We start from the raw sequence: 25324 nt of genomic DNA, 5'->3' as shown, positions 1-25324 counted from the left end.
GATCTTAAAGCAAAAACCAGCTTCTGTTTGTGCTTTTTCTTGTGTATATATCCTTACCCTGAATTGTCAGCCAGTTTCTCATGGTAAGGTGCGTGATGCAGAATAACACGTCTCTTGTCTTGCCCTTGCTGAGCCTGAGTACGCCACTTCTGCAGCAGCATCCTGCTTTAGGAAGTTTTTTCCTAGTAGATCTTGGCAGCCCTCTAGTGGCAAGTGCTTTTAAACACCTCAAGGGCACATTTGGCTCCTTCTCCAAGGTGTTTGTGGGTGATTGCTGCTCATCACACCAAGGATTTCTGCACTGGTGGTCATGTAAACAAGCTGTGTGAACACAGACACTGCATTTCTCTAAAGGTTGCTCATATGGCTCTGACCAGCATCACTTGCTGTACAGCTTGTCTCAATTTCCAGTTTGAGGCTGGGAAGTTGATGACTGCATCATGTTTTGTGTTCACACATCCATTATTCTGGTTAGTTTATCCTTGTCCTTAACTAAGAATGTAGGTAGGTATAATTCTACAACAACGCAGCAGCTATCTTACCTGAACCACTGAATGTATTGGAACACTATTTACTGTTCATAGCCTCAGACAGCTTCCAGAACATCAGTTTTAAGTCCATTTTAAGAGCCTTCCACTGCCCTCATGAGGTTGATGGGTGTCTCCTGACAACCGCTGTTTGAGGTGCAGAGCTGGAAGTTACAACCGGATGTAGAAATGTGGTTGGTTTTTTTTCCACACCTGTTTCTCTTTGCAGAGCTCCCAGCCCCCGGCTAAGAGGAAGGTGCCCACGTGGTTTGGAGCCTCAGCAGCCCCTGTTCGCTCTGTGCCCCAGACCAAGAAACACAAAGCAGACACAAGAAGAGGGATCTTCAACTGAAGATTAGTTTTGTACGTGTACAAATATTGGACAGACTACACCAGCAGCTCTTTTACATGAAGCAACGATGCTTAAGTTTTTTTTTTCCTCTCCCTTGCGAGACGTATTTGAACTGAAAACCAAGTCTACGCTTTTGTTCACTATGTGAAATCCGTAATTAAACCAAGCCGAGGCAGCCTCCAGCCCCCTCCGCCATCTTTAGCGGTCGCGCCTCATCCGGCGCTGCCCACTGCGGGGCGGGGCGGGTGGCGGCGCGGGGGCCGCTGGGAGCGCGGCGTTGCCCAATAGGAGCGGAGCGGCGCGGCTCGGCCTGCGCCTGGTGCTGGCGGGCGGGTGAGGCGGCAGGGCCAGGCAACGGGGGGCAGCGGGCGGCAGCCCCCGGCTGGGGCAGGGCTTAACCGGGGCTCGTCAGGCGGCGGGCGGGTCAGTGCTTTGAGGGGTTTGCGCCGGGGGAGGGAGCCGCTTCGGTGTGGGTATGGCCGATAGCCTCTCGGCGGGGGCCTACCTGGCCTCGCTCCGCCCGGGCGGCAGGCTGCGGGACGTGACGGTCGTGTGGGGACTCCGCCGTCCGTCGGTCGCGTGAGGCCGCTGGGGGACGGGTGTCGGGACCTGGCGCTGCCCCTCGTTCTGTGGTAGGCTGAGGGCCGGCTCGGATCTGCCGGAGCATCGCCTTGTGTCTTGGTGCCGGTCCGTCAAGTTGGCGCAGAAAGAGAAGGATGCGGGCAACGGATAAAAGCCTTCGTCAATAGATAGCCGTATCCTTATCGTGGCCCTCTAATTCCCCTTTCTCTTTGCTGGTTTCCTGGATAGAGTTATGGATCCAAGCCTACTGAGGGAGCGAGAGCTGTTCCGAAAGCATGCCCTCTCTACGCCTGCGGTGGAGAAACGCCCGGCGTCAGCCACTGAACCCTCGAGCTCAAAGAAGAAAAAAGTAAAGGTAGAGCAAGGTGGCCCATCGAGCTCAAAACAGAGCTCAGGTTGGTAACAGTGCCCTGCTGAACGCCTCTGGGTTTTCCACCATCTGCCTGTTGTGTGTTTGCATCAGACAGTCTGTGAGTTCTGCTAGCTGTGGTCTTTCTTAAATTGTCTCTTTTTACTAAGAAATACAGCGCACAATGTGAAAGAATACATCCACTACCTGTAAGGTCAGACATCGTACTGTGACTTGCTTGCTGTTACTCAGTTGGAGGAATTGTTACTGCCAGAACATTACTTTGTAGGAAGCTGGATTTTGCTTGGTGGATGTCAGCAAATGCTACTGAGCGGGTGCTGAAAACTTAATTTTATCAACTAAAAGCATGAGGTGAATCTTGTAATCTGTCATGTCTGGCTGGTGCGTTGTGCTTAGCAGTTCTCCTTTTATCTGGGAGCTAATTCTTGTTCGTTAACGCTAGGACACCCATAGGTTTATTTTCTGCCTTAGTCAGGAATTCCATTGTTTCCCTGCAGTGGTGGCACAGCTGACAACATACCTCTTAAAGTAAGTTGTTCTTAAGAGTGCTGCAAGAATGAGTATGAGCACATAAGAAGTGCAGTACGGAGAGGATTTGTGTGCACATGGTGCTCTGCTCTCTGTTTCCTTTTGTGGGAAGGGTAATTTGGGGGCACTATGAGTAGCTCTGCAAACCTTGACACAATTCACTGATGTGCTCTTAAGGGTAAACGTCAGGAGTTACTGGAATACACAGTAATGCTGTTGTGTAAACGCATTGCACGCTTACATTTTGAGTGCAGTGTGCAACTCTTCTAAACTCAAAACCAAACAAACACAAAACCACAGTAGAACTAATAATAGCAGAGAGAAATCACAGCAGTTTGGAAAGCATCTCTAAGATCATCAGCCAGGTCAGCCATCCCCCTACCACCCACTTACCCACTAAACCACGTTCCTTAGTACCACATCTGCACGTCTCTTGAAGAGCTCTAGGCTCAGTGACTCCACCACCTCCCTGGGCAGCTCATTCCAGTGCCCAACCACTCTTTTGGAGAAGGACTTCTAATATCAAGGCTAAACCTCCCCTGGTGCAACTTGAGGCCATTCCTTCTCTTCCTATTGCTAGTTAAAATAGCAAGGATGATGGGAGGAGCACAGCATCTTCTGGTCGAGGGGAAGAGTAGGGAGCTTGTGTATCTTCAGCTTCTCAGAGCCTTAAGGAAACCAAATCATGCTATCAACCAGATATCTGAAAATAAATCAGGAGAGGTGAGGTTTCTATTTGTCGCTTTTGCTGTGCTGACCTCCAAAAAACATCCATGGGATGTCTTAGTATTCACCTCCTAAGTAAGAAGGGTTTATGGGGAAGGAGTAATGGACACAGTTTGCATGTGATTTGTTTTGGAGGTCTTGAGTGGCTGTGTGGGCAAGCAGCTGAGTAAAGAGCGTGATTTGTTTTGTGGGCTAGGTTTGTTGGTGGTTTTGTACATGAGAATGCATGACTGTGAGGAGATATGCTTAATCTTTAATGGTGCTGGCTTTGTTCTAGACCATTTCAGAAAGCTTTCAGGATTTTTATAACTTTTACATACAGTGAGCCTATCTCCTGTCCTTTTTCCATGTATTTACTAACTACTGCAGAATCATCAAGGGTTGAAGAAGAGAAATGGAGAGTGAACCAGCTTTTCTCTCTCTTGTTCTTAGGAACTGGTTCAGAAAAGGTGTGCAGGGAGCCGAATGGCTGAAGGGGTCAAGCAGCCACAGACAACATACCAGTTGCCCTGTGGTGCTGCGGAGTCCAAGTTCTCTGCCTCAAAACCCAGTTTTTATTTGAATCATCAGATTGGCAGGTACCTGTCAGGATGTGCGTATGGCAGAGAGAGATCTGGGGAGACGGAGTAAAAAGTGATGCTGAAGAATTCCCACCCCCCTTTGCCTTGGGAAAAGTGAAAACTAAGAGAACTATTCCTAGTTCTGTTGTGTAGTCCCAATAAAGATAATAGTTAATGTCCCAGTGAATGTGTGTGAGCACAAGTAATCCTTGGTTCTGCAGAGCATCCAAATCCCTCATCATTCTTTGATTCTGACTCAGAGGATTTGCCTTTAGCTCTCATTTGGGAAGGTGGGGCATGAAGACCATGCTAATCCTCAGAGGACCACGCAGATAAATGTAGCCTGTGCCTGAAGATTCAGTGCGAGTTTCCAGCGAGAACAGTTGTCACTGTTGCCTAAAAACTATTATTTGAACAAGTTAAATCAGACAAAACTGCAAACTGCATTGTTTACTCACTTCAGAATAGTGATGGGAAAAGAAACAAAAAGGATCATATCTTTTGATTTCTATTTATTGATCAATGGGAAGTCTTTATCTTGAAATCTGTGTCTCGGTGGTCTTGGTCAGCAAGAGCTGAAATCTCTGGGAGCTTTTTCACAGCTTTCCTTTATGTGAGGAAAAGAATTCTCCCGAGGCTCTGGAGCTGCGCAGGGGGACATCTTTCTTCTTGGTTCCTTGTTCGCTGCCTCCTATGCAGACCCATTAAATGAGCAGCTGGAGAGAGTCCCAGGACTTCCTGTTGCATGTGCTTTTCAGGAAGGCGTGAGAACACAAAACCAGTGTCCCAGAAGCTAGTATTACTTCCCACATGCTGCCTTCTCCTGTGCAGGATGCCAGTTCTTCATGGCCTGACTGAAATATGGTAGAAAATAACGAGATGCCTCCCCAGTCCAGAAGGCAGCACTGACATCGTCATCTTCATTGTGTCTTGTTGCGTGTCCTCATTTGCCTTGTACTTGGGATGTTCACTTCCATTGGTTGTGCTTATAGTTCAGTTTCAGTTAAGAGCATTTGCTGCATGTGAGGCTGGTACTGGCAAGGTGTGATGGTAGTAACTCTGTGGAAGATAAATGTTTGCAGTAGTAAATGTGTCAGGAAGGAGATGGCTTTTCTGGACGAACCATTGGATTTTTTTTGGGTAGCAGTGGCCTGTGTTTTATTCCATCTTACTGACCAAGAAGAACATGAGTTGAATTGGTGAGCCGTCTGGTGTATGTGTGTGTCTAAATCTTTTGGAGCTTAGGCATAGTAACCCTGAGAGTGGGAGTTATGTATTTAAAAAGAAAAAAAAAGAAAAGAAGAAAAGAAAAAAGATTGAGGGTAGTGGTCATGGCACTGAGGTATTTCTGATGGGGATAAGGCAGCAGGATCAGTAGCTTACTCATTTGTTCAGTAGATTTTGTTTCTCTAATGTCAAGGGTATCATTTGTTTATGTAATTAAATATCTTGTCCCACATGTAGCTTTAGTTTGGTTGGGATGTTTCCTTCTGGCGTGCTTCTCTCTGTGTCCAGCAGCAAGGCAGAGACTTAACAGGCTGTACTGAAGGCCGCACTGTTGATTGTTGCTATTACAGTTGTAATTTTTAAAAACAAAGCTTTACTGTTTGTATTTTGTTGCATCTGTAGGTTTTCAGAGGAATGATGCGGTAAGTTAGAGGTGAAAGCTGGTAGTACCAAGTTTTACGTGGTCAGCTTCTGAGAGAGCTGAGAGGGTAAACTGTGGAATGTATCTGCAGGCTGATGAAGTCAGCTGAAGTGCAGTTGTGCAAAACAAAGTCGCGTCTTGCAGTGCATCCATCCCCTTTTCTCTTGTGCTAGGCTTATCATGATGTGGCCTCCTTTGTGAAACATACCTACACCTGAGAACTGCGTGCTGGCTGGGGAAAATTACTGTCACTGCTCTGGAAAGATTGCAGTCTGTCAGCCTGTGTTCTGGCAAAAGCTCTGTCAGCTGTAGTTCAGCTTTGAGAAAATGAGATAGGAATAAGATAAATCAATATGTCATATTCCCTGTAGTGTTATAGTTGGCATAGAGGCAGCAGCCTTGGGACAGAAAGATGACCCTGCTTCTTCTAGGCCGTGATCCAACTTGAGTGTGCTTTTGTAGATGCAGTCAGGTAGTCTTAAGGTAGTGCAGTAGTCATGTCTCAACGCTCAGAAGTCATTAAACAGGTTGAAGATGAAGTAAAGGGAGTGTGGTTCTTTGAAATGGGAGAAAGGAGGGAGAAGGGGTCAAATTATACTGTAGGAGGTTAGAAAAGGCTATTTTAAGGATGAATTTAATTCTGGTTCCCACTATTTTCTTAAAGTGCTGAACCCATAGTAAGAACAACCCTGCTGAAGGCAAAAATGCACACAAGGCTCTGCTGTCTCGTGGCATCTCTTGCCTTTGAATCCTTCTGTCTTGCATCTGTTTTTCTCTAATCCCTTATGTCTGTCTTGGCCCTGTGTGATTCCTCCCAGTGGGAGGACAGTGCTCTATCATTGTGCCACGTAGGATTTGATTGTTGAGCATTTTTCTAAGTGTTTTCTCCTGCTAAACAACATAATTTTATGCATGTCAAGCAACACTGTTCAGGTAGTCAAGGATCTACTCTAGTAACTCAGTATGAACAACAAAAATTCATTTAAAAACGAAGAACTTTTCTTTCCCCATTACAATGCAACAGATTGTCCTTCAGCTAAGTGCTCAGAAAGCCTTTGCTAACTGTTTAAGTTCACATCTGGAGATGTAATAGTAGCAGTTGCCGTTCTATTTAAGTTCAAAAGAAGAAAAAAAAAGAAGGAAAAAAAAAGCATGTAACTCGTTGATCCATAAGGTACAAGTGGTTTTGTTCAAGGTGTTAAATGATCTCCGCGTGCTGATGATCAGCCTTTCCTACACCACCTCCGTTTCACGCTTTCTGAAGCTGTTCAGCATCGCTCTAACAGGGTTGGGTTCGTTCTCCAAGTCTTTCACAGTTTTATTTTTCACACAGCAGCAGCAGTCTAGCATTTCATAGAGGAAAGCCAGCACCACCAGAGAAACTACAGTGAAGATGAATATGATCAGAATAACAAAGCAGGCAGTGTTCCAGTTATCATGAAAAGGGTAGATTTTTTGCACTTGAAAGCCCAGGTACTGGTAAATGGATGTTGTCTCGTTCCAGTGAGTGGCGTTGAGGGTTGCCATTCCTGAAGAGTTGTCTCAGCGTATTCCCTGTCACAGGTTTGAGGGCTGAAACAGAAAAACAAAGCTGTTGAGGACTCTGTTATCAAGGACGTGCTGTGGTGTTTGGTTTTTTTTTTAGTCCCAAATTGGAAAAGATTTATCTCAGACTTTGTTCTCACACATCTTACAAAAATACATCGCTGAATACACATGCTTGCTCTCAAAGTATCAAACCAAAAGGTACAACTTGGCAGTTGGTCTGGAAAGCTGATTACTGTTCCCTAATGTATGAAGTAGCGTCGGTTATTCCAGACTAAAACAGTTCATTTTACAAGTACATGTGAGGATGAGAAGTTTACAGTTTTCTGTATGTACAGTGATTTCAGCAACCTGTCTGTCCTTACTGTTGACTCAGAGTTCTTTTGTGATTCGAAAGCAGTGCTTAGAAGAACTTTCTCAATGTCATTGGAGTTTGCATGCTTTCCTGTGTGCTTTTTTCCTCCTCTATCGACATAAACCTTTTTTTTTTTTAAGGGTAAATTGTAGCTGCCTTGGAGGATTTTCCAAAGAATGGGGCTGAGCTTTTCATTGTCCTTCACCTTACACAAAAATAATCCTGGCTTCTGAAAACTCCTCATTCTGTATTTGCCTGTTAGTACTGACTGGTTAACTCTGCAAAACCTTCCCAACCTAAAAACAAAAACAAAATAAGCCCACCCAGATCTCCTGAGATGCTTATTCCCAGCTGTTCCTGCTGGTGATGAGAATTCTCAGCTTGAGGAATGCAGCTCCCTCATTCAGCTGCCTTGATAACTCTTAGCATGTTTCATAGAATCACAGAGTATCCCGAGTTGGAAGGGAAACCTTAAGATCATTGAGTCCAACTCCTGGCTCCGTAGAGGACCACCCATAAGTCTGTGCTGTGAGCATTAGGATGGATGGAAGGAACAATCAGCCCAACCCCTTCTGAGACCTGCTCTCTTGTTTTCAGCCACCTTCTCCAATTAACTGCCGTCCCTTTTCCAGCGCTGCCTGTTTGTACCAACAGGAGGCAAGGCTGTGGCGTGGGAGGGAGAAAATGAGAAGCTGGCTTCAGCAGATACGCCTTTGGCATGAGTCATATTGCTGTCAAGATGGTCTGTCTCAGAAGGGCCACTGCTAGGGAATGTGAAAGTAAGCAGTGTCTCAGTGATTGCTGCAGTTTATCTAGAACAAAAAGCAGTTTTGTCTGTCTCTGAATTTCTCTGAGTTACAGCAGATGAGATGTTTGGCAATAACATCTTTGCATTGGGTGTCTTTCCCCAGTTTCCTTCTTTCCCTGCCTTTGTCTCCCAAAACAGAAGGAACTTGCAGTACTTTTGGTATATGGTCTTAAAGTAATAAAAATGTATCTAAAGAGCTACAGTAACTTGTGTGTATCTGGCTTAAGATGAGGTAATAATCTTCCAGCAATTGAAAACCAAATGTGGGAGGAGGAGATAGAATACAGTTATCTGAATCTGTTGAGAAAGCAGCAAGGTTTTGGGTACAGTGGGGTGCTGTGCAGTACCCGGGGTGCCAGCCCCTGCCTGGCGTGTAGACTCATTGGTCAGTGTGTGCCAGATAGCAGGCAGCTCCAAAATACACTTTTGTTTGTTCAGGTGCTCTGGAAAACACGGGTTGTGGAAGGTGGAAGAGCTAAGAAAGCATTAACTGCGTAGAAACCTGGAGTCTGATTTCTGTGACTTAATGAATGAAAGATTTTTGCTTTCAGCATGAAGCAAAAAGTGGAAACTTTCCCATATTCATTGAAAAATAGTCCAGACTATTTACATGTAGTTAATTTGGTGATTAAAATGGCAGAATCAAGTGTCAACACCAATATTTTGTTCATTAAACTGTGCCTGTAAGTGCTTTATTCAACCTTACATATCCCAGCCATGTAGTCAGCCTGGTGAGGAAGTGAAAACTTGAGACTGTCCAAAAGAACAAGAAGTGGCAAAGGAGAACTGTGGTGGTATCTGCTGAAACAGGTTCCTTAAAGCAGTTAAATGGTTTGTCATTATTTTAGTGCCATTATTTATAAAGAAAGGCATATTAATAAAAGCCAGGATGGTACAGCCAGGTCAGCTTGTGATGTACGTCTTACTGTGATCATTTAACAGTTACACTCTTTGCTCTTTATCTTTCCATCTTCACTGGATCTAATTGAAACAGAGCAGCGTTGCTGCTGAGAAGGAGCCCTGTCTCTAGCATTTGCTACAGATACTTATGGGGGAATTGCTGTACCTTACCCACTGCTTCCTCTCTTCACTTTGTAGTTGAGGCTGTAGGGCTGGGCACGTAAACATCAGCTGCTGCTCGCTGTGATTACCAGAGTACAAGGCTGAAGGAACCGTTGCTAAGCCCTTGGAATTAGTGCAGCGCTAATGAGAGTAGCATCTTTGAAAGCTGTCAGAAAATGGGCTGACTTCACACAGGTTTACTTCGTTCATAAAGGCACAATTTAAATTCATATTGTAAGCCAGTTCAGTTTGTATGCGGTTCAGCTCCTGCATCATTTAGTGAGTTAAATGTTTAATGATTTGGCTCTATAAAGAGGAAAATGACTGGCAAAAAATAAATGATTTCAGAGCAGTGCTGAGGAAGTCCTGTTTAAGAAGCCATAATTGGTATCTTGGCGTAACAGCATTTACAAATCTCAGTGCATTTTCACCTTTTAGTGTGGTACCCAGTGCTCCAGTATTGACAGCGATAATAATACCCACAGGGGTTGTCTTCCTACACTAACGTACTGATTTCTGGAACATGTTTCTAGCACACCCACAAACACGCGTTTCTTTTAGCAATTGGTGAGGTTTACAAAATACCCATCTGTGAGATACATTTGTTACATTTCAGCCCTAATTAATTGCTCTGGAAGGAAAATGCCTTCCATGTCTTTTCTGCAAAAACGCACGCTCGGTAATGAGAGTGAGGCTGCCGAAAGCAAGCGGCCTTGCCAGTAAGCATCAAACCCATTTTGTTTCCTGAATCTGGGCTCGCTGGGTTAGCTTGTCTCTAAGATGGAGTGGTCATCAGTTTGCCATTAGCACACAGCCGGTGAGTGTCTGACAGCGCAAGGCAAGCACCCCGTGTTGAAACAGAATAAAATCCAGCTAAACCTAGAGAAAAACCATCTTTGTTGCAAGAGGCTTTTTACAGGCTCATATGTTACGGGTGTATTTTCTTGCAGCAATTAAGATGAACGTAAGACAGCATTATAAAATAATGTGCACCTACCTCTTGTCTGTAAGGATGCTGAGCGAGCGCCGTGCCGTTCCCTGTTTTAATGCAGCCTATGGCACAGCTAAGATGGAGCTGTGCTGCGATTGGCCGACGTGTGGTGCTGCTGACAACTTCCTTTATGCTCATTTCCATCTCCCCCCACCCCCAGGAGGAAATCATTCACAGATAGGCTCTTACTGCTTGGATTAAGAAGCCACTCCTTCCTACGCTTCATTTTTGGGATGCTTACTGCACACGATGAGCTTGTTAGCCAAGGGGTACAGGGCAGCGGCCCTGAGCTATCTGCTTTGCTCTGGGACTCGGGCTGTGACGTTTTGGGTGTTCCTCCCTGCAGGGCCAGCCTGGCTCGGTGTGGGGGGGTGATGGGGGAAGCTTCAGGGACTGCAGGCAAGCAGATTGAACAAGATAATCTTCGAGATTCAACTGACAAAACAAATACGTGATAAGTAGTCTTAGCTGTAGCCCAGCCCTGATCTTTGTTTTAGACACTGCCCGTCTCTCATTGTGTGTATGATTTTACAACATTTCCTTCAAAGTAATTGCTTTTCTGTGATCCTGTAGGGGAAAATCTTTGTAGGCGGGGTTTGTATGGGGAGCTGGCTTTTGTTGTTTCTCTCTTAATTTAGTAAGCAGAATAAAATGTTCTTATGTAGCTGCGGTTCTGCTGGTTATCCTGTGTTAATTTCAGAACTGGCACATGGCTGTGTAAAGCCTCCATTAAAATGTCGTGGAATTGCTTCAGAATGTGCAGTTCCTGAGTGTGGGGTTTGGAATTACCTTCTCTCCACACTAATGCCAGGTGCTGTATCAGTCTTTACAGTAATTACTGAAAGTGGGTTTATTTGACTGCATCCCAGATTCCCACTTCGTGTTGCCTTTCATTAGTGACTTACAGATCAACTTAAGAAGTAGGCTGAGATGCAGTGGGAGAGACGTTAACGAAATTCAGCTGTGCCATGGTGACTTTGGAAGCTTAATCTGCTTTTCCCATGAGGAACTTAGTGAGGATGCTAAACTTAAACCCAGTGAACGTCACTGTTTCTATCTGGTGCATTTGGCAGTACGTCTCCCCCCATGAGCACCTGAGCTCTTCCTCTCCTTGTTACAACTCCCATGTGTGCCCTCCAGCTGCCCAGCATGGCAAAGCCTTCACTCAGCAGCCTCTCCTGCAGCTGAGGTGCTTCCATTACTCTTTCCTGTCCCTCCACTTATTTTTCACAGAACCAGTAGGAATAGATGCAGATACTGATCTTGAAATCTACAGTGGATTAGAAAAAATAAACACAAAAAAATAACCCACAAACCCGTGATGACATGGAGGGGAATTTTGCTTCTCTGGAGAAGTTAAAAATCTGAAAAGCTATTACTGTTAGATTTGAGCAACGTTATGCTGGTAATGGACCTGTGGCTTCTGGTAGTGGTTAGTGGATATTTCTAGTTAACGTACTGCATTATGCAGTTAATACAGTGGCATTGACTCAACCTTACGAGAAAGCTGAAACAAATGTTGTGCTGGAACAGTCCTTGTGGTACTTGAAGGTAGAAGCAGGCTTAGTAGCAGAAGGGGATACTGGGTACTTGTGTGAGCAGGGCAACGCGCTGATCAGTCATCTTGATAAACACAGCCTTACTTTACTGGATGGAGAGTTCTGCTCAGAAGCATTCTGGAGCCAGCAGGTAGCTGCATGTCTGTATCCCCATCCTTATATCACAGACCCTTCTGAGAGTGACTGCTCCTGAAGTGTTTCTGTTGTTGGCTGTAGAAGTAGGTTCTGACAGGGGTTGTTGAAAGCATTGTTAATGTGTTTATTTTCTCCTTTTGTAGATCACAGCAATGGCTCATTTAATTTGAAAGCCCTTTCAGGAAGCTCTGGCTACAAGTTTGGAGTCCTTGCAAAAATAGTGAATTACATGAAGGTACAGTGGTTTCAAGTATAAAAGTATAATGTTTGGAAATGCTTTAGTTATTCTCTGTGATAGTAAGAAGATGCTGAATGTTTCAGACTTGGAGATTTCTTTACTGCACAAGAGCAAGAATTTCAGGAAACTGGGCTGTTCAATTTAAAATGTCGTGAGTAAACAAAAGGCCCATTATGCTGCTTCATTACTGGAATCCCCATTATTCCAGGTCTGCTTAAAAAAAGGAGAATGGTTTTTGTTTGCATTAGAAATAGGAATTTGAAGATGCTGTCAACTTTCAGGATTCATGAGCTGTTTATCAAAATAACTTGTAATTTGCTGCTTGACAGATAATTTTGTCATTTATCTCAGCTGATACAAACTGATTTTTCTCATCACCTTTAGAGACCCAAAGTTGGTACTGATATGCCCCGTGTGCTGTGTCTCTCTTGGTTTCGCAGAAATTGTTGTGTCATCACCTTCTGCCAGTTTTTGTTACCCTGTGGTAATTGAGCTGCTGAATAAAGAACTAGAGATCACTGATAGATCCTCTTTATTTTTCCAGACTCGGCACCAGCGTGGTGATACGCATCCATTAACACTAGAAGAGATTTTGGATGAAACACAGCATTTAGATATTGGACTCAAACAGAAGCAGTGGTTAATGAATGAGGTAAAGAAAAGCTTTTGATTGGAGACTGAAAGATAGCGATAAACCTGAGCTGTATATGTTTATTTAATTACAGACTCTATAAATATTGAAGTTTTGCTTTTGAGAAGCTGCATTGATTCGTGATTTGTCTTGTCTCTTATTTCTCTTGTCTCTTGTCTCAGTTATTGAAATAACTGAAATGAAAGCTATTCTGATGTTTCTAAGGGTCAATTAGAATTGCTGTTAGTAGAGCAAAGAGTAAGTTGTAATTGAGGTGAATTTCTTCATTGCTAATCTTATATGCACCAGCTGGTTTTTTCTTAAAGAAATTTCTTCTAAACAGAGTTCAAGCAGAGAGCCCTGTCAGTATCAAAGATTTCAAATTACTTAAGTGAAAGCCTTAAAATTCATACTTTCAGATCTTTGTTGTTTACTGAATTGAAGAATTCTGTTGTGAAATCTGTGTCTGGAATTGTGGGGTAATAGATCTCAAAGGTCCCCTGCTGGAGTTCATCAGTTTCATGATTTATGCTAGGTTTCATTCTTGCAGAGTCACTGAAACTTCCTGCTGTGTTCATCTTCGTGCTTAATTGATCCAAATGTCATCATGGCATTTCAAGACTAATAAATCAACAAAACCCCATATTTGGTATTTATACTTCAGCGAGATCTGGTTTTGCTGATATCATACTTAGAATCCTTGCAACAAAGTAGTAAAGGCTGTTGACACATGCTGGGGGAAATCTCTGTAGTAAAACTAGGATGTTTTAAGTTATGTTTTTAATTAATACTAATATTCTGGTGAACAGAAAACTGGCAATGCTGCTATCATGAAAACTTGGCTCCACGGAAAGCTTTGAAGAGTAGCTCCAGGTTGTTTCCATAACGAATTAGAATACTGAGACTGAACCAAAAAGCTTATATAAGATTATCTCTGTGTTGGTAGTCCGCGATGGCACAGCGTGCACAGCAAAACTGACTTGGAGCAGATCTTAAGTCATTTCAGTTGTCCATGAGTTTCTGGTCGTCTTCACTGTGAAGCGGCACCATGAGTATGTTGTGCTGTGTGTTGCAGTGATTTATGCCCAGGCTGCATCTGAGATCCAAGGATTTAAAATTTGTTTCAAATTCAAACCTCCAAACTGTCAGCTATAACACGTGGCTGACGTATTGTAGCTATTGAAGTACTAGTTTGTTCTCTCTTTCAAGGTTTAAAATGTATATTCCTATTACAGGCACTAGTCAACAATCCAAAAATTGAAGTTATAGATGGGAAGTTTGCTTTCAAACCCAAGTACAACTTGAAAGATAAAAAGGCTCTGCTCAGGCTCCTGGACAAGCATGACCAGCAAGGGCTGGGAGGAATCTTTTTAGAAGAAATTGAGGAAGGACTGCCCAATGCACATAAAGCTATAAAGGTGAGTCACTCTTGTCTGGGCTTCAGCAGAACTCTTCTGGATAGGTTCTCAAAGGAGAGGTAAAAGCTAAGAGAGAATTTTCTGAGTTCTTTTTGTTCTTTTGGTGACTCAGAAGATCTGATTTTGTACCTTTTCCTGTACGTCGTCCTTTATGTTTAGAATTGACCTGACATCTCAGCACAGCTGTCAAAGCTTTCTCACAAGAGGTGCTTTACCTACTATGTTGCAACTGAAGGCACTTAATTGTGCTTTCATATCTTGATCTCAGCCCTCCTTATCTTGTCTTTGCTTTATTAATGCATTTATTGATGGTGTCCGCTTTGGATGCTTTTTATTGCTTGTTTCTTCGCTGCTCTCCGATTCATTGATCTCTTTGTAGAACAGGATCTGGGTCTGTTATTCTTAAAATAGAACTGATTTGGGGTCTTTTCTTTTTGCATTTGTTTTCAAGGCTTTAGGGGACCAAATTCTCTTTGTTACCCGCCCTGATAAGAGGCAACTTCTTTACTACAATGACAAGAGCTGTCATTTCTCTGTGGACGATGGTAAGTGTTTATTTACATCTGTATCCATGGTTTAAATTCAGCTTAGACAGCTGAATGTCTTTTAATGTGATATGAAATTATTGGTGTATCTATATTCTGTCAGCAGAATGGTTTATATTAATGTGAGGATAACAAGACTAGCAAACAAGTTCAGGGTTAATAACCTCTGTTTTCTACTGGAGGCATTGGTACGTGGCACCAGGAGCCCTACAATTCAAGTGTAGCTGAACAGAAAAGATTAAGAGTTGCCCATCTGTAGCTTAGATGACATCTAACATTTTGCTGCAGAAACGCAGATGAAGAACAGTGGAATTTCTTTTGGGTTTGTGTGCTGCTTTTTGTCCCAGTTTATTAGTCACGTACTTTTGTTGGTGAATGCAATGAGGAACCAGGAATTGAAGAAAAGGAACAAGCAGACTGGGAGGAGATGTGAGCAAATGTACTGGGAAGAGTTGGTTTACGACTGGGAGGGCACCCTGAGTGAGGGCTGGTGCTGCTGTCTAGAGCTGGGAGTGGAGCTCCGGAGCTTCAGCGTGTATTTTTTTATCTAACAAATAGTGGTAAAGTCCTCTGACATGAGTGTTCCTGTTGGCTGAAAGCAGCAAGAGGACAGGTTATACAATAATATATATATTTACAGAAATTAGTTACGCCTGTCAGGGTGTGTTGCAATGATGACATCAGAACCAATATCAGATATCTGTAAGTACAGAGGGGAGAATGCATTCCCTGGTAATAGACCTTATTTTAAATGGCTCAGGGACATGAATACTTAATGTTGATCACTTGTTGTTCTGTAACATGCCACATGAAGCCATATTCCAAAGCGTCACATGATAGTAAAAGAAGGAAAAAGTTGTCATCAGATCTTAAACTGCTGTATGTGCAAGGCCATAGAACAGAATGGAAAGCTCTTTTATCTTAGAATAACTCAGAGAAACTCTTTATTTTAAACAGAATCAAGCAGCTTCTTTGTTCCGTACCAGACTTGTACTCTCATTTAGTTAATAGCTTAGTTCTACAAAGATAATTTAGGAGATGTCACCTACAGCATTTAAAAGTATAAAAATAGCTTCAAAATATTATTTTAAACTGTAATTTCTTTGTTTCTTTATAGTGGGCGTCCTAGCAGTATATGAAATGAGGGATTGTAAGCCTCAATCGGCCTTTACTGGAGAGTTTGTAACTTCCCAAATGCCTACAAGTTCACCATTAATACTGTCAGCCTGTTCAGATTGTGTTTCTTCAGTCCATCAGCCCACAGCTTTCAGGATTCCTAACTTTGCCAGAACCTTTAGAAATCAGCTCTATTGCAGACAAAGCTTTAAGTTTTTTAGCAGCTACTGGTTATATTACACTCCCAATTGCTGATCATTTCTTTTCCAGATAATTGGCACCCAGCCATTCTAAAAGTGTTAGCAGAATCTCTATTCTAGTGCTTCCGGTTTATGGTAACTCCTGGACTGGCTGTGAAATGGAATCAAAGGGTCCATTTTATTGAGATTTTATTAGAATTCAAAAGAATTCTACCAGGTCTGTCGGGGTGTCAGTACAAATCCGAGGCTGTTCATATACAGTCTTCATGTATTCTCACACGTGCGGCACTGATCAGTGGTTAGGAACCAGCAGTGCAGACCTTTGCTATAAAATAAGGGAAAATGTTTTGTTGAAAAAAAACCCAACAAAACAAAACACAAAAACACCAACAGAAAACGTGAAATGTTTAAGCTGCTTGGCTCAGTCTCCCACCGGGAAAGGCCTGAAAGCCCCTAGTGTCTGTGATGAAGGGACCACTAACTAGCATGCAGTGTGTTTGTAGTTCAAGATGGCCTTGCTTGCTTTCATCCGCAGGTGGCAGCATGTTCCCATCTGAGCAGAAAAGGACTTTTTTGTTGTTCTTTTGTGCTGTTTTTGACTTTTCTTTGTCATGCAGAAGATGATGCTTTGTTCTGATAGAGGAGGAGGAAAAATCTCTCTTTTGTGCGATTTGTGATCTGCCTGCATATGCCACAACTCTTACAACATTCCCGAGTGGGCTCACTTTGCTGTTGCAGCTGGAATGGGTCCTTTTTCCAGCCATGTTATCCTGAGATGAGAAAAAAAAACATCCTTCCTGAGCAGTCTTGCTTTGAGATTGTTTCCAGAGCCCTGGAAGCACGTCTCTTAGGGAGTCCTTGGCAGAATTGTCTCCGTACAGGATAAGCTATGACACGTTCCTGCGTTAGCAGTGCTATTTCAGCTCATTATCTCCAGCAACATTAAAACTAAGTTTTTTAGAAGGCTGCAAATAAGCCTTGAAGTGTTGTCAGACTCTTTGATCTAACAACTGATGATAGTTCAAAATATGTTTCTAGTTTAATGCTTATCCTTAGAAGTAAGGGCTCTGCACTCCAGTGCGTGGTTTTGCTCCATGACACTCTCCAGTTTTGAGCATATGTTGGCTGGGGTTATTGTCCTCCATGGTTCCTCTCCCCTTGCTGTCTGAGCTCTATCACCACTCAGTAGAGAAAGAGGAGCGTGAGGCAGTTTGGAGGTTGCTGCCTAAAGCAGTGGGACGAACTGGCAGTGCCTGCCTCTGCCCTGACTGCAGTTGTTTTGGTGGCTGAACAAGCTTTTCTTTCTCCCCTTTTGAAAACAAACCCCAGTGTACTTCAGCGGCAATGCAGTACCTATATCGTGATCTCCAGGATACTGGGGAAGGTATGTGTAGTGAGGAACGGCTTTTGTTCTTCCTCTTATGTGATTAGCCAAAGAAGATTCAGATTGCATGTGTTCCTTCTTCACTTCCTGACTAATTAATCTGTCAGTAATGTGTAGCTGAAAGGGTTTATAAAAGCAGGGCTTGATTTCAGGTGCTTCAGCCAAGGCAAGCACTGCCTTTTTGTGCTGGGGCTGAGCACTTTGCATGTGAAGCAAGCTTTCACTGAGGGCCTGAATGCTGAAAGGCCACTGCAGTTGCTGCACTGTTAGAGATGATGTTTTTCACCTCTGAAGGCAATGTAGGAAATCCTGTAGTGCCCAGAAATGTGGATATTTGATTATACGTATGTTTAATATTCTTCCTAAGCACCTTTGAAGAGATTTTAAAGAATGGATGAAGCCTATTAAATTTCACAGTATAAAAATTGCTCATGATCAGTTGATGACTTATAGTTCTGGCCTTGAATTGCAAGATGGTCCAGGCAAAGCACTAACTTAAAATCAGGCACCTTTTTTTTTTCCTGGTATAATTGTAGAACTGTTACAGAGCAGGATTTCACCTTCCCTACTGCTCCTAATTTCTTTCCTGCTGCCCTCTCCGCAGAAATGTTGTTGTCCATTCTTGTCCTGTACTCAGGTTTTAGCTCAGCTCAGTGAAGACTCTTAAGCTGTTTTTAATCTCTGACAGATTTTATTACCAGTATGATACAGAAGTTTATCTCCAGAAGCCATCTCAACCTTTTTGCAAGAGCGGGCAAGACAATCAGAGCTGCAGGGTAAGCTGCAGGAAGCCACCGTGCAGCCACTTACCCATGACACTGTTTCCCAAATGTAAGCATTTATAGAAGGAGAATGTGTTGGATTATAATAGCTCAGGGAATGGTGGCGAAAATTGCTTTTGTATATGAGGCACCCCAGGCAGTAAAGCTGCAGAAACATCCTTACCCCTCAGGTATTTCACAGAGGAAAGCCATTTACAAAACTTCTGTTGTGCTGCCCTCTGTTCTGCTTTGTGTATTTTTCCTGCTGGTCCAGGTTCATTGTTTTAAGTCTGTGCATGCAGACACCTTGGGGATGTTAGCAAATACTGAAGTAGCCTTTCGGTCAGTCCTGTTCCCTCCTTTACTATCTGGAGAAGCAGGGGAGCAGCCTGTGAGTTGTGCTAGTTCAGCCAAGCCTCTGGGTTGAAATATTTTAGTGATCAAATTGCAAGATACTGCGACCAGCAGAATTTGCTCACTCAGGGTGCTGCAACTGCAGCTCACTGCCTGTTTTGGTGAAGATCTGCGTTGCCGTCAGGACTTAGGAGTCCTCTGCTGAAAACATACTGATCTCCCTAAGGTTTCACAGCCCCTGTGTTGCTTTGGTCAGAAACTCTTTGCAAATTTCTTTCCAGGGGATTTTTTCTCTTCTCTGTCTTGTCATAGCAGCTTAAGTGACAGGAGTTGGCAGCTTGTCTGAGTGCAGCCTGCTGTGGTCAACTGCAGCCTTCCTTCTTGACTGCTGAACGGCCCTTGCTTTCCATAATTGTTACTTGTTCTGGCTTAGCTATAAAGTAGTTTTCTGACTCTGAATAAAGAGTCTACCACCTTCACCATGCTCTGCTGGCATAAAGATCGCCCAGCAGTTGATGGGACATAGGGAAGGAAAATAGAAAGTGCTTCAGGATTGCCGTGGTTTTATGTGTTGCAGGAAGGCATGCATCTGAACCTGTTCTCTGTGCCTGGCTGGAGCAGCCTGGTGTGCGGTGAGCTTTCTGCTTCAGCAGTCCTCTTCCTGCTCTCCACACCAGGTTTCTGCAGGCCAGTTCCTTGTCACTGGCCCCTCTCATGAACTACTACAGATGGTGACTCTCTTTTTTGCGAGGAGTTGCATCAAAGGCCAGGGTGATGGTGATTCAGTTTCTTCTCAAAGTAGCTGGAGAAATCACATCCTGACATGGATTAAGGGTATGGATTTTAGGCCTGGAGGGGCAGAAATGTGGATGGTTATTTCTTGGGAGTGGTGGTTACTGCCAGCTTTTCACATAGGCTCTCATGTTTCAGAGAGGATGTCACAGTAGTTCACAGTGTATTCCCAAGGTCTAAACTTCCACTAGCTGATAGGGGCATAGTCCTTGGAGACTGAATAAGTCTGACAGGTAATATGGAAATGGTTCACTGCCAGCCAGCCAGCTGCTCTCTTTCTTCATTTCCTGCATTTAGTTCAGTATCTGTTGCGACACGGAATCGGTTTTGTGATGAGATGATAGATGTATTTCTTCGCTCTTTAGATGGAACCCTGAATACAAACCACAAGTATGCACATCCATGTGAATGCATCCTCACCTTTATGCTGTTCTTTTTGTTCTGAGCCAACCCTTTAACACAGAATATTGCCAGGGGACAGTTTTATTGTGATTTACCACTTTCCTGGCTGTGGAACTTCACCACAGAAGCTCTTCTGCAATTACTGCAGTCAAAGCTACAGTGCTGAAAGCTGCCTGATTGGTGGAGGAGTATTTAAAAAGAATGGCTGAGTACTGTACGGTGATTCTGATGGGGCCAATTAATGAATTAAACTATCTGTACTTGAAGCCCATTTTAGCATCGCGATATTGGTTCTTGGTGATTGTTAAGTTCATATTTCTTGACCAAGTTTAAAAGGTGAATGTGAAGCTGTAATGATGGTATAATCACTGCATTACAAGAAATGCAAAATGCTGTGGTTAGGTATTAACTGTAGCCTGCACTTCTGTTGTTGTTAATCCTTCAAGAGCTGACCATTTATTTTCTAGCGTTTAATTTTTCACTTCTGTTCTCCAGAAGAATGTAAGCTAGTTAACCTTAAGTACCTATCCTCCGCTTGGTGTTTTGTTTTTTGGGTGTTGCTTTTGCATCAGAGCATACTTTTCCATGTATCGTGCACTCTAGTAAGGAGACAGGTCACTTGTGTTTGCAGCACAACATGGTAAGAAGACCACCACTGTTTTGTTCAGAGCGACCAATTCTCTTGATACTGTCACCCAGTGTGCACGTGCCTGTCACATACATCTTAAGAGAACTGCCTGCATCTCTCAAAGGGCTTGTCTGCACAGAACTAAAGGCAGCAGAGCACAGCATGGCCTGAAAGCATCTCTGCCTAGAATCTATTTAATATTTATGTGTTTACATGCACTCTTCTCACTTCATGCATGAATTGCAGAAACACATGGTTGGGAATATGGTTTCTTGCAGAAGTGTGATACTGAATTTGCACAGCCATCATATCCTTATTTCCAGCCACCAAGCGGGTCTGAGTGTCCTGCTGAGTCCCACTTGGATGCTCAGGACAGGGAGAAAGAGCTTGAAGGAGCACGCCCTGCTCAGGCCGAGGGATGCACTAGGATCCTTGCTCAGGCTGCAGCCTTTAAGACTGATGTCTGAGTGCTTATTGCTTAGAAGTGTCCGCTGTGTGTTTGGCTTTGTTCTTAACACAGCCCTGTCCACCTGCTGCAACAGGATGAGGTGAGAGATGAACTGTGAGAGCAGGCACCGCAAGATACCCCAAAAGCCAGGAATCACACCAAAAGTGGCTGAGTGGACAGAGGTTGCTTTGACTTCGGTGTCACTCCTTGCATTAAGTTATCTGAAAGTTGCTGTCTGAATGATTCTGTTGTGCTGCACAGCCTGAACACGAGCAGTGGGCTGAGCACTATCTCCTTGTAACCAAAAGTGGTGCTGTGACGGGGCTTAGTTCTAAAAAGCACTGCGTTACCAAAAATGAACATTTGCTGCTCTTCCCTGGCAGAATTCCTTTCTTTTGTTTCCGGAGAAGCTCGAACAGCCCCTTTCTGTTGGCAATGGGAAGAAAAAGAAAGAGCTGAGACTTAAGGCATGCCCATTCTGAGAAAAACAAGATGCATTAGGAAGGGAACGGCCCAAGTACAGGATAGAATTCTGCTCTTTACGGCTCTATACAGCACCATTTAGTTGCAGTGTGCCCAGAGCTGGTGTGTTTGTGGCAGATTGTCACTGGAGTGTTTCATCGCCTGCTGCATAGGACAACTTCTTACGCATGCAGAAGTTGTGGTTGTTTTGACAACTGTATACTAAATTTATCTGGAAATAAAGGGGAAAATTTAGTCTTGCGTTGCTATGTGCGCCTTGTGTTTTATTTATAGATTGTTAGCCAAACCTGCTGACAGGATATATCTAACTGACTGCCTGGGGAATGAAGGGAGGTAGAACTGTACCAGCCGCTGCCGGGAGAAGGCATTCCAGAGGCTCTGTGAAACTTTACATGAGGCAGAAAGTGCTCAGGCAGATGGCAGCTGCTCTAATTAAGACTTACTGTCTCTGCCTTTTTTCCTGCTGCTGTGGTTTTTAAGGTATCTCTCTTCTTTTTAACATCAGAAGAATTCTAGTAATTTATTATCCATACGGCATGGTATGTATTAGATTACAGTGATAAAGGAGCTTGCAACCACTGAAGTTAAATGTCTTCAATCTTCAGTAAATTGGACTATGAGATGGCAAGTCTCCCATGACAATGGCAGTGGAAGATGTGTGAATGAAGTTGCCATTTATGGTTAGTTATTACCTTTCACCAGGATCGTTTGAACTGAGGCTTAAAAAACACACTAACAGTCTGCTCTGCCACAGGGGCGCTAGGCAGAAGGATGGATGCTGCAGAAAATTACCATTAAACAGACACATTTTGTCTGTGGGTGCCCCTGAAGCTGGGATGCTGGGGTACACTTAATGCAGATGTGAATCAGCTCATCTTTTTCCACGAAGCATTGGTAGCTTTTGTTGGTGGTGGGTTTTGGAAGTGCATCCAACTTTAAGAGTGGGTAAAGGCTGTGCTAATTGGGTGCCTGCTGGCAGCAAAACCTGCATTGCAGGCTGCTGTATCAGAGTACTTCAGTGTCTGAACTCAGATCTGTTTCTTCTTTCCTTCCGTGCAAGAGCTTTGCCTATGGTTTGTTCACTGTTATGAAACGAGGGTTTGTTTCGTGTTTCAGAGTTTCGGAAGCTGTGGAGGAGCATTCCCATGGATTCTATAGATGAGGACAAAGTTGAAGAGTACCTGAAACGACAGGGTATTTCTTCCATGCGAGAAGCTGGACCGCGGAGAATAGTAAGAGATCCAAATTGCAGATCTTTCTGAAAAATTCCCCCCCTTGCTGACCCCATGATGTTAATTCCTGCGCCTATGCGCAGCTGCTTTATGTAGCTCAAGGAAGCGCAACCAGTTTTAAGAAGCTGCAAAAAAACAATGCTGCAGCCAGTGTTTTTATAACTCGTTTCAGCCAGTGTAATCCCAGCAACATCAAGAAGAGGGCAAATGCCAAAAATCCCTGAGAACTCCAAAGTAGAAGCTTCTCCTTAAAGCTGTACAGTACGTTAGGAGCAAAACAATAGCAGCTCTTCTGGGAGAAGGTTTTCTCTTCCCTTTTCTGCTGAACAGCCTTGAAAACGCTGATAGGAATTGTGTAACCCGCCTCCCACCGCTCTTAGGCTGTTCCCCAGACAGAGTGCAGTGTGCTCATGCTTTACTGGTGGGCCGGAATGGCTGCAAGATCTCCAAAGATGCTTTCTTCCTGGCTTATAACAAGTCTGCTGTTTTTTTCTTTTTACATTTCCTGGTATGTGGCTTACCATCTCTTTTCTCTTCTGCACCTGGCTTCGGACTGGCCCTTCACAAAGCCCTTCCACACAGGATCTGTTCCTGGTTTCTGCCATTGCTACAGTGGATGTAACACGTGCTGTAATGTGGGCACTTCTCTTGTGTTCCACTTATTCTCTATGTATCTTTGAGCACATCATTGTGGCTATGGGCTCTCTACCTTCTTCGGTAGCTCTCTGGGAGTGTTCAGAAATCCCACTTTGAAACAATTGCCAGCACTCCTACAGTGCACAAGATACCAGGAGGCTCTGCCGCATCCCCAGTGCCAATTCCCCGCCAAGATTTGAATTGAATACAGTTGCTTCCTGCATAAATAAAGACAGCTCGCCTCCTGCCTACCCCTTCTTCATGCACAGCTCCCCTTTGCAGTGAGGCAAAGGCTGCAGGTAGCACAGTGTGTCCCACATCAGGTCGGATGTTGCAGCTGGAAGGGAGATCTTAATATAAACTACTGTTTATTTCTTCCTTTAGGCGCCTGCTCAGAGGAAGAAACCCACTTCTCAGAAGAAGCGTCGATTTAAGACTCACAATGACCATTTGGCTGGAGTCTTGAAAGATTACTCTGATGTCACTTCTGGCCAACAGTGACTGGCTGGATTTTGAAGCAAACAGACGTTTTTCCACAGGCTTTTTGCCACTCAGGCTCAGCGACTGCTTGCAGGAAGACTGACTCTGTACAGTAATGTGATGTGTTTCCCTCATCCCAGTGGCTGCCAAGATGGAGCAGATCAGTTTAAAAGCAAGTTTGGACTACTAAATTTAGAGTTTAATTTAATTAGCTAATTGGAAATGTGTCTTCAAATAAAAGGTTCGCTCAAATTGCCTCTTGGCATAGAGTGATAAATGGTGCTTAACATGAAATACAGGAGTTCCTGTTCACTGCTTAACTCTGCTTTTACATTGCTTAATGGGTGTTTACCTGGAATTACTTAAGAGGAGCTTTCGTAGAATTGAATACAGCATTGTAGTACCTATTTCAGGGAAACCTATTCCAAAAATCACTGCAGGCGAGTTTCTTTTACAGTCAAATATGCCCACGGTTTGTATGTTCCTGCCTTGCTATGGAGTTGAGCTTTACCAAACTGATGGTACCTGAGGTTGTGACTTGGAACAAACCCTCTCCAGAGCTCCAGGCAGGCTGCAGGGGGGCACTGCAGCTGCTGCTTCTCGATGCTCATCAGAAATTGCTCTCGGCTGTTTCTCCTCACAGCAGCAGATGCACCTCTGTTACACAGGCGATTTCTCCTCACTGCAGTGAATGTTCCTGTGTTGCACAATTCTACTGGTGGACAGGGGAAATAAATTGACAGTGTAATACTGCAACTTTTTTTTTTTTTTTTTTTTAAGTTAATAAACTTACAGTGCTGGTTTCCAGTGTTTCTTCCTTAAAGAACATGAGAGCTCGTACTTGTGTTTTCCTTTTCAAAGAGGTAAAGGAGTCTTTGGTGTGTTTTAATCTTCTCAATGACTTATTGTTCTGGGCTAACCCTGTCATCTCTTATCATTCTTGTTTGGAGGAGGGAGAAAACCACCTTAAATGAAAGCTCGCTGTAGATGCCTCATGTCGGTTGCAGTACAGACTGCCTAACATGGAGTGTAGCCAAATTATGTCTTCTTGATAACTTATTTTTATGTACTGAACCAAAGTCAGTCAATGCTGATATTGTTTTCACAGTGCTGCTGCAGAGGGGCTGTTCCTCAGCTCTTCTGGGGTTAGGATCAAAGATGAAACAGATGAGTGTGGTACCTGCCAACAGTTTGCCGCTGCCTGCGCATGAGCTGCTGTCTTGCCTGACGTATCAGGATTGGAGCAGAGGCCGCTGGATCTGGGCACACCAACAGATGAAGAATAAGGCTTTGTTGGTGGAGTGCTGAACAGATTACGTCTGCTTGGGAAAGCGCAGGAGGAAAAATAAACTTCTGTAAGTGTAGCATTTATCCTTCTGTATAGTACACAAGCTTTTTAGAGAGTGCTCTTTTGTGAAACAGGCACTTTGAACATGGTACGTGTCAATTCTGTGTAAAGAGATGCTCAACACCAGTGGGAGGTTCCTTTTATATTTATATGTATATATATAAAAAGCAGGCAGCACGCTGGTTTTGAAACCTGTTCTTTCCCTTTTCTTCCAGGTTAGCACAAGGGATTCATCTTGGAACTTTTTACTTTTCCATTACAGCTCTGCTTTAAAGCACCCATGGCACACCTGCAAAACTGTTCTTTTCTGTCATCTTTGTTCAATGACAAAGATTCCCTTCTGCCTGCTGCAGTTTTTTGAGCCGTGCTTTTTCTAGTGGTGTTGCTTGGACAAAAGCAGAGCTCTTGGTGAGCTGTGAGTTGCTTTTCATGCCTTAATGGAGTACCTTCCCAGTCATCTTGCGCAGCCTGACCCTGTGC

The 25324-nt window shown here is 43.7% G+C and overlaps 3 protein-coding genes across 10 annotated transcripts in view; 2 read left to right on the top strand and 1 right to left on the bottom strand.

Moving 5' to 3' along the window:
* The window catches only part of WRN (WRN RecQ like helicase), a 42053-nt gene extending 40993 nt beyond the window's left edge, over positions 1 to 1060 (top strand). For all 6 annotated transcript variants that reach the window (XM_072334400.1, XM_072334401.1, XM_072334399.1 and 3 more), the window contains one exon: positions 757 to 1060. In XM_072334400.1, the coding sequence (XP_072190501.1) occupies positions 757 to 879 (123 nt within the window). In that variant the 3' untranslated portion in view covers positions 880 to 1060. The remainder of the gene's footprint in view (positions 1 to 756) is intronic.
* GTF2E2 (general transcription factor IIE subunit 2) lies at positions 799 to 23752 on the top strand. 3 transcript variants are annotated; one of them, XM_072334407.1, is made up of 8 exons: positions 799 to 890; positions 1690 to 1856; positions 11892 to 11983; positions 12531 to 12638; positions 13853 to 14035; positions 14487 to 14580; positions 22265 to 22380; positions 23401 to 23752. In XM_072334407.1, the coding sequence occupies exons 2-8, from the start codon at positions 1694 to 1696 to the stop codon at positions 23515 to 23517; spliced, it is 873 nt and encodes a 290-aa protein (XP_072190508.1). In that variant the 5' UTR covers positions 799 to 890; positions 1690 to 1693; the 3' UTR covers positions 23518 to 23752. The 3 variants fall into 3 exon arrangements, with proteins under 3 accessions (XP_072190508.1, XP_072190506.1, XP_072190507.1); XM_072334405.1 differs by lacking the exon at positions 799 to 890 and adding an exon at positions 1135 to 1212; XM_072334406.1 differs by lacking the exon at positions 799 to 890 and adding an exon at positions 1217 to 1302.
* SMIM18 (small integral membrane protein 18) lies at positions 4155 to 10172 on the bottom strand. The gene is made up of 2 exons (XM_072334408.1): positions 10061 to 10172; positions 4155 to 6865 (listed from the first exon to the last, which is right to left on the bottom strand). The coding sequence occupies exon 2, from the start codon at positions 6818 to 6820 to the stop codon at positions 6527 to 6529; it is 294 nt and encodes a 97-aa protein (XP_072190509.1). The 5' UTR covers positions 6821 to 6865; positions 10061 to 10172; the 3' UTR covers positions 4155 to 6526.
* Positions 23753 to 25324: the final 1572 nt, after the last annotated feature.

The sequence above is a fragment of the Excalfactoria chinensis genome, chromosome 4 (assembly GCF_039878825.1).
Source record: "Excalfactoria chinensis isolate bCotChi1 chromosome 4, bCotChi1.hap2, whole genome shotgun sequence".
In the NCBI taxonomy this organism is placed as follows: Eukaryota; Metazoa; Chordata; class Aves; order Galliformes; family Phasianidae; genus Excalfactoria; species Excalfactoria chinensis.
The sequence above is the reverse complement of the archived record's forward strand: the minus strand, read 5'-3'. Positions and strand labels throughout refer to the sequence as shown.